The sequence below is a fragment of the Musa acuminata genome, chromosome BXJ1-10 (genome assembly GCF_036884655.1).
Source record: "Musa acuminata AAA Group cultivar baxijiao chromosome BXJ1-10, Cavendish_Baxijiao_AAA, whole genome shotgun sequence".
NCBI classification, from domain to species: domain Eukaryota; kingdom Viridiplantae; phylum Streptophyta; class Magnoliopsida; order Zingiberales; family Musaceae; genus Musa; species Musa acuminata.
Genome location: NC_088336.1, coordinates 5,263,040 through 5,278,379, shown reverse-complemented (window position 1 = coordinate 5,278,379; position 15,340 = coordinate 5,263,040). Strand labels below are relative to the sequence as shown.

The following is a 15,340-nucleotide window of genomic DNA, read 5'->3' as shown; positions in this document are numbered from 1 at the left end:
CGGTAAGTAAGCAAGCATCGGTAAATAAATACAGTCGATACCGAACTATACCATATGGTGTAGTAAACCTTAAAACAAATTATTTTTAATCCCAAAAGTCATTGCTAAATTGACAATTCAAAACAAAGATCACGATTTTCTTGTTCATAATATGAAAAACATAAATAAGAAAGAATTAATGGAGACAACAACTGCCAGAATAAGTTGTACCATAAAAGAAAGTGACAAAGTTTTCCATTCTCCTTACATTGAATTGGTGCCTAACATGATAAATATGCAAAAGGAGTGCTCTTGAACCATGTTAATCGCTGGGCCTAACCATGTCCTTTCATATGCATCAAATCACTTTAATCATTTCACAACCGCAAAGAATTTTCCGCGACACGTGAACAGGGGTTGCATTTCGATCAACTGACTGCCACGCCCATTCGTCGGATTAAAGGAGACGAAATTAAGATGATACGAATGAGGCGAGCGCATTACAACAAGAAGCGAAAGGAGGAAGGACCGAGAGTTTAAGGGAAGCGAACGGCGAAAAGAGATGGCAGCGCACCTCAACCGCGTCGGCGAGGAGAATGGATTCATGGTGAAGTCCGCCACGATTCCGGATCACGAGAAGGGGAGGTTGCGAGGGATGCAATGAAAGGAGGGAGGGGTTGGGATCTGAGAAGAAACGATGGTATATTGTTGTGGCCAATTGTTTATGTTTATTTACTATTACTGGTTATTCTCTTTTCTTTTTCTTTTTTTGTTCCTTTGGCGAAATTGCATATATAATAATATCGCAACAAATTAGTTATTGAATATTTTGTCCTCGAAATTTATGTTTAAGTATATACTGAGAGCATATATCTCCGTATAGTTAGTTAATCTCCGTTGTCGTTTGACTATTATAATAGAGATAATAAAGTTTTAATTGACATAAGTCGCCTTTGAAAACACCATCACCACAGCATTCTGATGGTAAGAATATTAAGGATGTTTTAGATTATTTTATTTATTTATACTTTAAATTCACTATGGTGACTGACATTTATATCTTTTAGAAACTCAATTTTGCTATTAAGATGATAATAAGAATGCAAAGGACATCCCAAATTTTTTTCGTATTTTTTTTATATATTTATAATTCAAACTAATTAATCTGAGTGTATTTGACATATATCAATGTCGATAAGGAACAATTTAAAAAAGATCTTCATCAAACACCTAACATAATGAAATCGGACTAAGCAAGATTTGTGTGGCTCAAATCAAAATAATTTCTCTCACATCTATTTAGTGGTTGAATATTTTTCAATCTATCAACTACTAGATTTTTACCAACTAAATCTCACTACTTGTAATTTATAATAAAATTTGCCTCTATCCACAAATACTAATCTCACCTATGGACGACTAATTCAAGGTTATAAGAGATTGTTTCAGTAAGTTATTGGAAAACCATTTGGGAATCTGAATAGTTTCCCTTGTTGCACTTGCAAAAGCATGTCATATCTATTCAAGATCTACAGCTGTATCAGTTAGAACTAAATGCCCTGATGCATTTAGTTCTTGGATTTTCTAATTGTATGGATTGGTTTGAAGTTGACTTTGGCAGACAACATTTCAGCTTAACATACCTCAGGCTAAATGAGATAAATAGCTCACAATGCTTTTGTAATTTTAGATTTGTTGTAGTCAGAAGTGGATAGATTTTTCCAGTATATACTAGTTACAAGTTTGTATCAGTTCTGTCCAATTTTGAGAATTTGCAACTTTAATATCCGCAGAATCATTCGTACAAAATTCCCACCCCCAAACAGTCATTTTGAGTATAGATATTATTTGAGTTTTCCAATAGCTAGATGCAGTTTAGGATCAGGTAAGGACATTTGGGGAAGAACAAACTCAGTCAAATTGCATTGCCAATTTGTTTGGCATCCTTGTTTTAAGAATCAGGCCTTCAGAGAGTTGGTAAGATAAGGCTATGTGAAATAGATGAAGCAACAAGAGCACTGAACTACAAATTTACAAAACCAATTTGAGAAATTAGATTTCTCTTACAAAACTAAGGAAGAAACTTCTTCTTTGAAATTTCGACAAGTGGTGCTGTATTTCTTGGTCCTTCCTCATTTATAGACATGTAAAAGGGAAGAGACCATATATATAAACTAAAAGTGAATTTTTCATGGAAGACAAGGGTAAAAAAAAAAATTGCAGTGACCATTTAGTAGTCGCCATAACTGATGTAATGATTTCGGTAGCGCACACCGTACTGCTCAAACATGGGATCCCCATAATTCACAGCCTTCATCTCCACTGCCCTCCGCTTGCTATCTGACTCCTGAACTGCTCCAAAAACAATCTCATTAGTCATCATTTCGCAGCTCTGCTCATAATAAGTCTCAGTGCCCGATGAGAACTGCCGGTTCCATTGAAGGTGATGCTGATGTACTTGCTGTTTCTGCTGCTGTGGCATCAGATAAGGTGGTGCATGCCGGATGTGGTGGATCTTCTCTGGTTCTTTTGACATGAATGCATAAGTCTTGCGAGGTGTGGGAATCTCATCATCTGGGATGGCTAAGCTCCCTGGCACTGACCGAGTGTTTGCCCTCTGCTGCTGCTGATGATGATGATGATGATATTTAGTCTTTGACCTCTTTCTGAAGATTGGGAACATTGCACCGAAGATTTCTGCTATTGCCAACAAAAGTTTACCAATTAAGCTGAAGAGACCTTCTTCGTCCATGTGCACTGCTTCATCTCCAGTAGGGATAAGTGGTGATCTTATAGATGGTTTAATTGGTTTCTGGTACGGAGACATGCTTGCTTTTGTGAGAGTTTGATGTTCCTATACAAAATCCTTGCACCTCAGTTAAAAAAAGACAACCAAATTCTTCGGGTACAATAAGCATGATTTCTTTAGTACTTCTTTTTCTAAATTCCTAGATTTCTTTTAATTGAACACAACTTACTGAAATTTGTTTCAGTTCAGGATGCAATATAAAGTCGTGACGTTCTCAACGTATTTTAATTCACTATAAATCAGATAGAGAGACCATACAATAAGCATTGTCATCAAGAAATCTGTATTGTCACAAAAAAATCTATTCTTTATGAGCCTATCTAAAGTTTAGATTCTAAACAAAGTTCAAAATGTTTAATGGACAAAGGAATCAGATTATGAAAATTTATGGAGTAGTAAATTTTTCGAAGAAGAACATATTTAAAATATAAAAATAAAAAATGCCAAGGGAGACTACTTGAACAGCTGCAAGATATGCAAATTGAACCTTACTAATTAAGTTTCTAAAAGAAATCAGATAAGCATTGACAAGGGGTGAAGTCAGCAACTGATATTTTTAGAGGGATAAAAAAAGTATTATTTAGAATTTTATAATATGTAGTTTTCATTTATCTAAATATTAATATAAAATTTTATAAAGTACTAATCTAGTGCAAAAGATATAAAATTTAATCCATCTTAAATAATGTATGAACTAAAGTATCAAAAAATGTATTTCTTTCTAGGTGTTAATTACAATTACTACAGTCTTATCATCTTCAGCTGTTGACGTTCAATCAAAATATTTGCATCGTTTTATTTTATTTTTTCTTTTTATGCTTTTTGCTAACTAATCTGATTATATATAATGCTTTCACCATTTTTTTTATTATGAGATAGGAGCACAAGATTAGGCTTTAAAAGAAGGGAGAAAAAATCTAATCGGATAAAGTTTTTCCATGCTTCGGATGAGGAATTGCTAAACTACACAAACTTTTAACATGGTTAGTTTAGACCAACTACTCTATTAAAATTTCTGCTGTAAGTTAAATCAAGATTATACAGAAAATTTTCCCTTGCTTGCCTTCCTCTCTCACTTACCTTGTCTTGCTCTCTCCATGTAGAACAAACTGTCTCACACACCTCTTAACACTAACTGTCTTTCACCTACAGCACTGTGAACCTTAATGCGCCCACACACTAGCACTCCAGTACTGCTTTTAAGCTGTTATAAACCACTCGCACCACCCTGCATGGTCATTCTTACAAATTACAAGCACAGCTGCTCACCATGGCCACATATAAAGCAACTTTCTAGGAATTCTGAAGCTTAATAAATCACAGACTACATAATAGTGGCAACTGTAAACAAACTTTCAGGTCAAGATGAAATATTTTCATATTTATGACACCCTCATTTTCCGCTAATAAGTAAGTTTCAATCAATCAGACTCAAGTGTGATGTGCAATAGAAGCTACATTAATTTCAATAGATTGAGCATTTGTAAATGATCGAGAGTATTTGCTAAAAAGTAGCCTAAGGAAATGATCGATTTAGTAAAACATGTCTATTATGTGGAACCACTCACATTTTGGTTAGAGACCATTGTTCCCAACCGCCTCTGGAGTAAAGCAAGCATGTAACCGAAGAATCCAGCAGCAAGTAGCACAGCAGTTCCTATATTGGCATATAAGACAAGAATTAGTATATTTCAGAAAATGTCAAAGCAGAGAACCTATAAGCCATATATCAAGGTATCAAGATCTTGACGTTGTTGATTCTAAGACACTGATACTTCTCTATTTTAACAGAAATTATAATCAAAATTGTTGGCTGATGGTAAAATCACAAGACAAACCCAGAGGGAAACCAGTTTCATATTGGTGTGCACAATCATCAAAGTTAAGCTGAATCTCCCTGATTGCCTGATTTCCCCTGTCTACAACTAGAAGAGAGCAGCTACTAGCAATGTAAATGACTTCAAAATCATTAGAAAACTTTGCATCTTCACTAGGCCCATCCAAATGCCCTCCTCTGCTCCATTTTCCCCCTGCAATTGTTGTGACCCCTGCACAAATACAAATTCATAGACAAAGAATATCAACTTGGGGATGCCTCTGTAGTGCTTGTTGCATGAACACATCCACAAGTATAATAGTTTGCTCTGAGAAGAATAGACAACCTCTCAGTACAGCTCCTTAATTTTAATTAACAAGAATGGGAAAGTATTGATATATTACCGTTATAACGAAATAAAAAGTATACTATTTAACCTTACGCTAGATTCAAGCTCTTTTCACAAAAAATTTCTGACAAACCATATTCTAGTTGTATATTATAGTTCCTTATCCTAAATGAAAACACTAACAAGCTGATCCAGCAACATTGTTTTGCTTCTCCAAATCTACTTTTATTTTGCTTCCTACATAAAACAACTCCCAACATCAAAAAATCCTTGTCTCTCTTTAAATAAGTTTGAACCAAGTCCACTATATCTTCTTCTATTTAAAACTATTCCTCAAAAACTTATCCAGATTACAGAAATATTATCCAGTATCAAAGGGAAATTCTTATGACTGAACAAAAATTTCTTGAGCAAAGAAAAGAATATCCAAGGAATACCAATCCCTTCATAAATTGATGATAGGAAATCATTAACCATGTCAATATACTTTTGGTCCCAGTTTATGCTCACAGCATTGGAACTATTTAACATGGTTAAAATCTGACCAGATCCAATCCGCCAAACAATCTGACTAGCCCAATTGCGTAATATTATATCTCAAAACTTGTTTTCAATCTAGAATATAATATCAAGGCTGAATGTGATTGCTTTCCTTCAATAATCAAATTCATGCTTCCTACATTAGCCACTACATCACTAGCTATTTTGGTTTCATCTGAAATCATTCTCCCTCTTTACTATTTCATTCTTTGCTCCTATCAGGATGAGATATATCTTACAACTGACAAATAGTATTGACAGACAACATAATATTACTCCATTAGTGAGATGGTTCATGGAATCATGAAGTCAGGAGTACTATCACTAATCAAGATCAATGCATTTCTAGTTGACACATTATATGAAATCAGATGAATTCTGATGTACTATATATGTTAGTTTGTCAAGAGAAATTTTCCATCAAATCTACAATGAGCTTTCAAAATTCTACCCTAACCCATAAAATTTATTATGCTTCTATCGATTGTAATTTATGCCTTTTCTCTTACCTGCATCACTAATTTTCCTGATTGCCATGTTCATTGTGTCCGCGACATATATATTTCCCCTTTCGTCAACAGTAAAGCCCTTTGGATGGTTCATTCTTGCTTCACATGGTCTTCCATCAATATGACCAACATAACCTTCTGGAGAACCAGCAATAAGCTTAGGTCTGCTATCTGCATTTGTCAACGTAATGTATGACGAGGATCATCTTAGGAACTCAGGACATGTATAAGCAGCCAAACAAAAACAAAAAAGGAAAAGAAGATTAAATTCTTTTCACCATCAAAATTTTAACATGTAATCTATAAGCACTTGGGATGGAACAGCAAGTTCAAATGAATATTAGCATCATATTCAGAAAATTGTAGCTTAATAGGGTGAAACTGCTGCTAGCGATCATCAGATTGATAGGTCAAACCGAACTTAAATATCTTTTGTTTTAATACTCATGATGTAAAAGGATATTCCAAAAGTTGGTATTAGATTAGCACCTATAAATGACGAAAGTCGAATCATACTAACAATATAAATTAAGAATTAAGAATCATAGATAACCTATCTATCACCCAAGAAATTTAACAAAATAAGAGATGTAAGCATCTAAATTTATAAAAGGATGTTGATATCCTAAGAACAAACCTAGCTAGAATAAAGCAAACAAAACGTTGAGTGTGAAGCAGCATGGGCCACTTAGTCCACTGAACAATAAATTAGATCCACAAAAGACTGGAATGCACATCAATCAAACATTTTGAAAACTGCAAAAATAATAAACTCAAAAAAGTCAGATACATCCACCATGTTGCAGTTCATTCAACATCTCAAGAAAACCACATGAAAACTTGTCTCATGGAAGAATGATCCAATGTGGTTATGAAACCCCAATTGATGGTAATATTACTGCTTAAATTCCAGGCTGCTGCAATCAACTCAATACGAATTGCAAAGGACACTCAAAAAGTTCATCGGGCAGACATTTCAACCGCTAAGAAAGTATGTCAGTTCCCAGTAAATGAGGCAAAAAAAACAGCTCACATCTCGACAAAGGAAGCGGAAACCGGTACAAATTGCTGTTGACGGAATCAAGAAGCAGCAGCTCGCCACTCTGCGTCATCTCGACCGAGTAGGGTTCGATCCCGAGTTTACTACCGTCGAACACCGTCTGCACAGTGTACCCACTCTCGAATTTCATCAGTGGGCGGTGACCAGAGACTGCTGCAGTAAATGCAAGCGAATCGAATCAGCCATATATTGAGGGAAACAAAAGGAATCAAGGTTGAAGAGGCTATACCAGTCTTCGTAGTAGATTTCAGAGACCAGAACCTCTTCAAGAGGGCAGAGGCAGCATTATAGGCAGCATCGGAGACAGCTACACCGACGATCTCTGCCAGCACCACAACACGAAAGAATGAGTTGGCAATGCAGTATAAACAGGCAAACCAAGACCAAACAATAGACCAAGAAGAACACCAACTTGCAGGTGAAGCAGCTGAAGCTGAGCTAAACCCACTCGATAAGATGAGTAGAAGAATGAGCATCCCGGACCCTCCTTTCATCTCCTTGTCCATCATGTCTCAGCTCTACCACAATGATCCAGAGAAGACACAAGAGGGAGAGGCAGAACTGACAGTACAGAATGGGAGCAGCCCAGCTGAAGGCAGTTCTTGGTTGGCCTCTTAATACATATGGAAAGCAAGAAGACGAAGAAGAACTCACAACCCTGCTGAGCTAAACTTGGTGTGAAGAATGGAACCTCCCGTGAGGCAAAGCAAAGCAAAGCAAAGAAAAGCACGGCAAAGCAGTGAGAGACAAGTAGGCTGGCGAGGACTGTGCAGTAGTGTTGGGAAGAGAACAAAAAGGGCATCACCTCAAATATCATGACGAAAACAAAATTTTGTTGAGATATTCTGGTGGTTAATACACAATTTGTTTATCATTAAATATTTATTAAAAACATTTTGTATATAATTTAATAAAATGAAAAAAAAAATGGTTCATTTCTTTTCTTTTTTTATGAAAGTAACTTGTAGTGCAGTGATCATCATTCTTAAGTAACAAAGTTATTTTTATATATAATTTTTTTATTAATAACATTCTTAGAATCTTAGTATTTGAGTATATGTATAACAATATTTTATATATAATTTAATAAAATAAAAAATAGGAGTTTTTTTTTTTTCTCAAAGTTACATATAGTGTGAGAGGAGGACTTAACTTAGAATCTATGAATACCTATAATCATAATTCTTAAGTAAAATTGCTTTATGCTGAACAAAATGGGAAAAGTAATAAAAACCAAAGTTGGATGATCTCCAAACCTTTTTTTTTTTTTTGTTCACAGTGATGGGTCATCAAATTGTTCACAATGATGGGTCATCAAATTGTTCACAAATTTCAAGATGATAGTGTGGTGTGGGGTTCACTCAGTGGCAGTTCCAACATCCTCCACTCTTTCTGCTTGTTCTCCTGTGGATATATTCCCCCTTCCACTTTCTTCCTTCACCTTTTTATCATTGCATGTGATATCTCCTTTGATTCCTCTTTTCCTTTGCACTATTAATTTCCATGTAAACAACATCTTTGGGACAAGATTGATTTCATTAATCAAATGTCTTGGTTGAACTTTGGTTGTTTGCTCCAGTTGCAACTTGCAAGTTGCACACAGTTCTATGGTCTTGTCTTTGTGGTTCAGATGTGGTCTTGGGAAAACTTTGCCATAATTTAAGGTTAGCTTGTTTGAAGGAGGGAGAGGATGAAGGTTTGCCGGTTGTGAGCATGGGAATTATTATACGCTTTCACACGGAAATCGGTACTGGGTGACAGTGTATTTTTTAAAAGTTTTATAAAAAAATATTAAGTTTTAGACCAAATTATATTATTTTTAAATTATTTAAAAAAATAATATAATTGGGTCAAAAAAAAAATGATGAAACCAAGAAGAAAAAGAAGTCCGTCAAAGCTTCAGCACTTGCTTTCTTTTCTTTAGTTTAATATATCCCTCGGTGTGAGGAATAGAGCCTCTCAGACGGTGAGGTAAAGCAAAGCATAAAAAAAGAAAGAGACAAGTAGGCTGGAGAGGACTGTGGAAGGTTTTAGGATAAGACATTTGTTTCAGAATTTTTCCCTCTGATGTCATGACAAATATTAAAAATTTAGTTATCATTTTTGTTGAGATATCTTGGAGTTTAATGCATTATTACACAATTAATTCTATTTAGTATTTGAGTATGTATAAAACATTTTATATATAATTTAATAAAATGAAAAAAATAGTTTATTTCTTTCTTCTTTTTTTTCTCAAAGTTACTCATAATGTAGAGTTATCTGGTGTGGAAGGAGAGCATAGCTTAGAATCATCATTGTTAAGTAAAAAACGCTTCACGTATTTTACACTAAGCAAAACATGGGAAAAGTAACCACACAAAAAAAAAAGAAGCAAAATTGGAGGAGCTCTACTTGTTTTTCTATTTTGCCTCTTTTTCTAAGCCGTCAATTTTTAACATAATATATATATTTTTTTAAAAAAATCTCATCTCTGTTAAGACGGTTTAATGGTTAGAAATTTTTATATTGTTGATGTTGTCTAATTTTTGAGTCAGTATAAAAATATTTTATATGCTGTTTAATATTTTTATGTTGTTGAAGGAGAGCATAGCTTAGAATCATCATTGTTAAGTGAAAAACGCTTCAGGTATTTTACACTAAGCAAAACATGGGAAAAGTAACCACACAAAAAAAAAAAGAAGCAAAATTGGAGGAGCTCTACTTGTTTTTCTATTTTGCCTCTTTTTCTAGGCCGTCAATTTTTAACATAATATATATATATATATATATATATATATATTTTAAATCTCATCTTTGTTAAGATGGTTTAATGGTTAGAAATTTTTGTATTGTTGATGTTGTCTAATTTTTGAGTCAGTATAAAAATATTTTATATGTTGTTTAATAACATGAAAAAAATAGTGAAAATATATTTAATTTTTCTCAAAGTTAATTGCAGTGGTGGAGGTGATGTGGTGTGGAAGGACTTAACTTAGAATCTATGAGTACCAAAGATCATAATTCTTAAGTAAATTTAATTTACACTAAGCAGTAGTGAAAAATAGTGAAAATTATGTTAGATTTTGTAGTAATTTATAATGGGATAAGATATATAATAGAATTAATTAGATTCTGACGATATATATTGTTCTACTGTTTATGCTATTATGATTGATATTTATATTTTAATATTAAATTAATATTTTAATAATATTTTGGAATAATAAAATAAACCTTTAAAATTAAGCGTTTCTTACTCTACAAATACTTATGTATCTCAAAATCATACAACAAACCTATAATATATATATATATATATATATATATATATATATATATATATATATATATATATATATATAGTGTCCTTAGAATTTTCTCAAATAGATTTAGTTAAAGAAATCTTTAAGATTTAGTGAATGTACAAGAGATATTCAACTTAAGTATTGACTAACTCAAAAGTTCTCTTCCTTCTATTTTATTATTTTTATAAATATACAAGTTAGTTTCTAGATTTGGGTTTTATTCTCGATTCTCTTTTGTCCTGATCTATTCTTTACTCTTTTATGGATAAATAAAAAAAGAATTGACAGTTCAAAGTTTGGATCAGATTCCCTTTATCAAATTATACGTTTGAGAACATGAGTTGACGTCATATCTTGTTTAGGATTAGAATTTTGTCACACTTTTTGTAAGGTAAGACGATATGCATTCCCTAGATTTTATAATATATATATATATAGATATATATATTTATTTATTGACTGATATGGTGTATATAGCATAGTAATTGCTCCAAGAACAGAGATCTTCCAACCATCGTCAGTTGCCACGGACTAACATTACAACTAGGATTTCAGCCAATGTGGAGCTCCCAATTGTAGATAAATGACTCATATTCAGTAACATTATTATTTCTCGAGTCATACAACGGAGTAATGAAGAAATACCAAGTGATGGGAAAATACATCATTTTGTATAGGACTAGCGTGATGGGAGTTGATGACAGATCATTTCATCATTAATTCTTCTAGTGATATTATGTTTAAATTTTAGTGATGATTTTATGCATGGTTATATATATATATATATATATATATATATATATATATATATATATATATATATATATATATAATTTTCTTTTCTTGTACTAGTAGGACTAATTGAAGTGTGACTGTTTTAGAAAATAAAAAAACTATGACTGTCTCCATCCTCATCATTATTACAATACAAACTAGTTTGACCAGCCATGAGAAATGACCACTTCATTTTGATGGGTCTTTGAGGCATATCATGCTAAACTTAGAAGGTAAACAGGTGTCTCCTTGCTTTTAATACTATATCATCTTTTGTTGCTCTATTTACTCGTTCCTTGTTTTATGACCCACTTCTTATTCTATTTCCCTACAAAAGTATGCAAAATGATGAAGTCTCCCATTTGCTCATATCTTGAATAATGTAATGTGTATTTTAAGGAGTCAAAGGCATTTAACCTTTTTGTTTTTATTTATCATCAATAATGTGGGTTATTCCTCCTCCTAGTTAGACCATACCTTTTGTTTTCTCGTTTTACCAAAAAGATAATATATACCTCCACTTATATCATTCACCTTTATTTTCATTCACACAAAAGACAAATAAAGAGAGTTGGATTACGCTTATAGTTGATAGCAGATAAGATTTTTCTAACTATATGAAAAAATCTTCTTTCCTAATTTGTATAAATATAAGAGGTGCATTAGTTTCAGTTTTTTCTGTCTCTTTTATATTAGAACAATCTCCCATGCGGATGTAGGCAACTCTACCGAAGGCTTCTACTGCTCCTTTGGGTGTCTGTGTGGAAGCCGGAAGGACGGGTGTTCACTTCCATCCTACACTGTAGTTCCTCTACTTCTGGCCCTTCTTTCCCTTCGTCGGTCACCTTCACCACCGCCGCCGACTGCGACGTCTATTTCTCTCACAAGAAAAGCAATAACCGAAGCTCCCACGGCCAGCAGCAGCCTACGCCAACCTCTCTGTCTTGTTGCAACTCCGCGGCCGCTTCCTGGCCAGCAGTAGCTGCTGGTGCACAACCCGAACTGCTACGAGATTCCTCGCCATTAGGAAGATCTCCTTCCGCCCAAGTATATTGGAAAGAACATCTTTAGAAGGACTACTCCCTGCGGATAGAAGACTGGTGATTCCTCTCCCGCCGCCTCCTCCTCTTTCCTGTCTGGTTGGAAAGTGCAGCGCCGTTGCTTACCTCTCCTCCGGCGCCTGCGGGCTTCTTCTGCCGCCTCTCCGACTCCATCACCTGCTGCCTCTCGGAGCACCGCAGTTGGTCCGAACTCGCCGACCGCTCGGCCACCTCTTGCCCTCGCAAGAACCTCGCCTACTTTCGCGTCCGCTATGCTGCCGTGGTGGCCGCCGTCCTCCGTTTGCCCGGACCACTGCCTCCGTAGCACCAACTGCCACTAGTCTTCTTTGCCATGGTGGCAGCTTCCTCTGCTGTGGCCGCTTCCAGGCTCCCCATTGCAGTTTCTTTGCCGCAGCAGTCTTCGCCGCCGCAGCAATTTTCGTTACCGCAGTAATTTCGGTGTCGCAGCAATCTTCACTGCAGCAACAATCTTCGCTGCCGTAGCAATCTTCGCAGCAGCAGCAGTCTTCAGCAGCTGCAACAGCTTCAGCAGCCACAGCCACTGTCACAGCCGCAATCGCAGCGATCTGTAGTTGCAGCAGCAGCTACTCTCTCTTCTCACTCATTTCCTCCCCCACTTCCTCCATCTTCCAGCTACTCTTCTAACTCATTTCCTCTCTGATTTCCTCCTTCTACCATGAAGCACTATTGTAAAAAAAGAAAAAGAAAAAGGTGGCTGGGATGTCTTTTTTATTTTGGCTTATCTCCATCAATGTTGCTACATTAATCCCTTTCAAGTTATCAAATGATGGTAACTATGTATCTTAAAGGGCTTAATTTTCTAATCTCTTATTTGGATATGACTTGCTAGGTTACGTTGACGGCTCCTTCAGTTATCCGCCAGCCATGCTCAACATCCCCGGAGAACCTAGTCCAATACCTAATCCAGCTCACAAACTATGGCTGCGTCAAGATCATCTAATCCTCCAAGCTATTCAAGCCTCTGGATCTGTCGCTCCATTGATTTCTGCATGTGTGATTATTGTCGATGCATAATCTAAACTGCAAACAACCTTGGCGAATCATTCGCGTACTCACAAGCTCAGTCTTATATCCAAGCTGATGGTGACCAACTAAGAGGGAAGTACTATCATTGATTATCTACAAAATATCAAAGTTATCATCGATGACTTGGCTTTGATAGGTCATTCCCTATGTGATAAGGAGAACATCATCCATACCCTAAATGGTCTTGGAGACGGCTACAAAGAATTGACAGCTGTAATTTGGGCACACGACTCGCTAGTCTCATTTGAAGAACTCTATGACAAGTTGACTGACTATGAGATGTATTTGAAGTGTGCGAACAAACTGCCCGGACCGTCTATCATAGCTCAAGTCAGTTATAAGTCTAAGAGGAAGAACACTCGGTACCCTCTGAACATCACCAAAGGTATTCTTGATCCTATGGGTCCCATGCAATACCCCCCTTATCCTCCTAACTTCTCGTAAAGTGGTAACTCCAATACTCGTCCACCTTGACATCCTGCCCCTTCAAGCCAACAACAACGGGTCGTCTGCTAGTTGTGTGATAAAATCGGATACTCTGCTAAAGTTTGTCGGTCTCGACCTCTCCTTCCTGCTCCGTCACACTGGCCTCAGGCAAATTTTCTCACTACGATAACTAGCCAGCCCAACTGGATAGTGGACTCTGGCGCCTCCCATCATATCACCTTTGATCTTTAGAATTTGTCTCTCTACAATTCCTATGGTGGCGATGAAGATATCATCATCGGTGATGGTAATGACCTTCCTATAACTCATACTGGTTCCACAACGCTTACTTCTGATACTATTATATTTACACTCGATGATGTTTTATGCACCCATAATATTAAACGCAACCTCATTTCTGTTTCTCAATTTTGTAAAAATAACAGTATTTCAATTGAATTCTTTCTTGATTCCTTTCTTGTTAAGGACTTGAGCATGGGGGCATCCTTGGTCCAAGGCCCGAATAGAAGAAATATTTACGAATGACTGTCAACTACACAAATAACCTAACCCACTGTTCATTCTTCCATTGCGGCTCCAGTTGATATGTGGCATCGTCGTCTTGGTCATCCCTCGTCCCTTATTCAGCACAAATTACTTTCTAGTTTCTCTCTTCCTATTTCTAAATTGCATAGTTCTATAATACATTGTGATGTATGTCTTAGTAATAAAAGTCATCGACAATCATTTGGCCCATCTTCCATTTCTACCTCTAAACCATTTGAAATTATTTATACAGATGTTTGAGGCTCTGCCCCAATATTATCTTTTGATAAATTCAGATTTTATGTCATTTTTTGTATATCACTTCACTAAGTACATATAGTTATATCCTCTTCACCATAAATCTGACATTTCAATCGTCTTTCCCACTTTTCAAAAGTTGGTCGAAAACCACTTTCAGTCTACCATCAAAACGATTTACTCTAATGGTGGTGGTGAATATCAAGCCTTGACGTCCTATCTCTCAGCTTATGGTATCAAACACCTCAAGTCTCCCCCGCATACTCCTTAAATTGTTGGTTCCGTCGAACGCAAACATCGGCATATAGTAGAAACTGGACTCACACTTCTCTATCAGGCCTCCATGCCTTCAAACTTTTGGACGGTAGCCTTTCAAACTGTCGTTTACCTTATTAATAGAATGCCTACGCCAGTCCTATAATACTAATCCTTCTTTGACACACTATTTCACAAACCCCTAAACCTTCGTAAACTCAGAGTATTTGGTTGTCTATGTTATCCATGGTTACGTCCCTATGCCTCTCACAAGTTAATATCACGATCTAATCTTTGTGTTTTTATAAGTTACTCTCTTGAACATAATGCTTTCTGCTACTATAATCTCCACACTCATAAAAATTTTTATATCGCGTCACATTATTTTTATTGAGTCTGTCTTTCCTTTTTATAACCATATCTCTCCTACTATGCAGACCACCTCATTAACTATTTCTCATTAGGGTATATCTCCGATCCAACCAGACGAGCCTCCCATGACATCATCCAGTTCCTCCTCTCATGATCCATACTATTCCACTCTTTTGGTTCAGCAATTGCCCATTCCTACTCTCATTCTCTCTTCTCCGACTATTATGGTGCTTGGTTCAGGATCACAATTGT

The 15,340-nt window shown here is 35.8% G+C and overlaps 2 protein-coding genes across 7 annotated transcripts in view; both read right to left on the bottom strand.

Moving 5' to 3' along the window:
• The window catches only part of LOC135595156 (AP-1 complex subunit gamma-2-like), a 104,179-nt gene extending 103,337 nt beyond the window's left edge, over nt 1-842 (bottom strand). The window contains exon 1 of one of the 3 annotated variants that reach the window (XM_065085708.1): nt 554-842. In XM_065085708.1, the coding sequence (XP_064941780.1) occupies nt 554-585 (32 nt within the window). In that variant the 5' untranslated portion in view covers nt 586-842. The remainder of the gene's footprint in view (nt 1-553) is intronic. The other 2 variants (XM_065085707.1, XM_065085710.1) reach the window with 2 other exon arrangements.
• Nucleotides 843-1,957: 1,115 nt separating this feature from the next.
• LOC135595155 (uncharacterized) lies at nt 1,958-7,819 on the bottom strand. 4 transcript variants are annotated; one of them, XM_065085703.1, is made up of 7 exons: nt 7,475-7,819; nt 7,292-7,384; nt 7,036-7,215; nt 6,003-6,173; nt 4,627-4,836; nt 4,357-4,445; nt 1,958-2,833 (listed from the first exon to the last, which is right to left on the bottom strand). In XM_065085703.1, the coding sequence occupies exons 1-7, from the start codon at nt 7,569-7,571 to the stop codon at nt 2,210-2,212; spliced, it is 1,464 nt and encodes a 487-aa protein (XP_064941775.1). In that variant the 5' UTR covers nt 7,572-7,819; the 3' UTR covers nt 1,958-2,209. The 4 variants fall into 4 exon arrangements, with proteins under 4 accessions (XP_064941775.1, XP_064941777.1, XP_064941776.1 ...); XM_065085705.1 differs by having other exon boundaries at nt 4,639-4,836; XM_065085704.1 differs by having other exon boundaries at nt 7,036-7,212.
• Between the last annotated feature and the right edge of the window lie 7,521 nt (nt 7,820-15,340).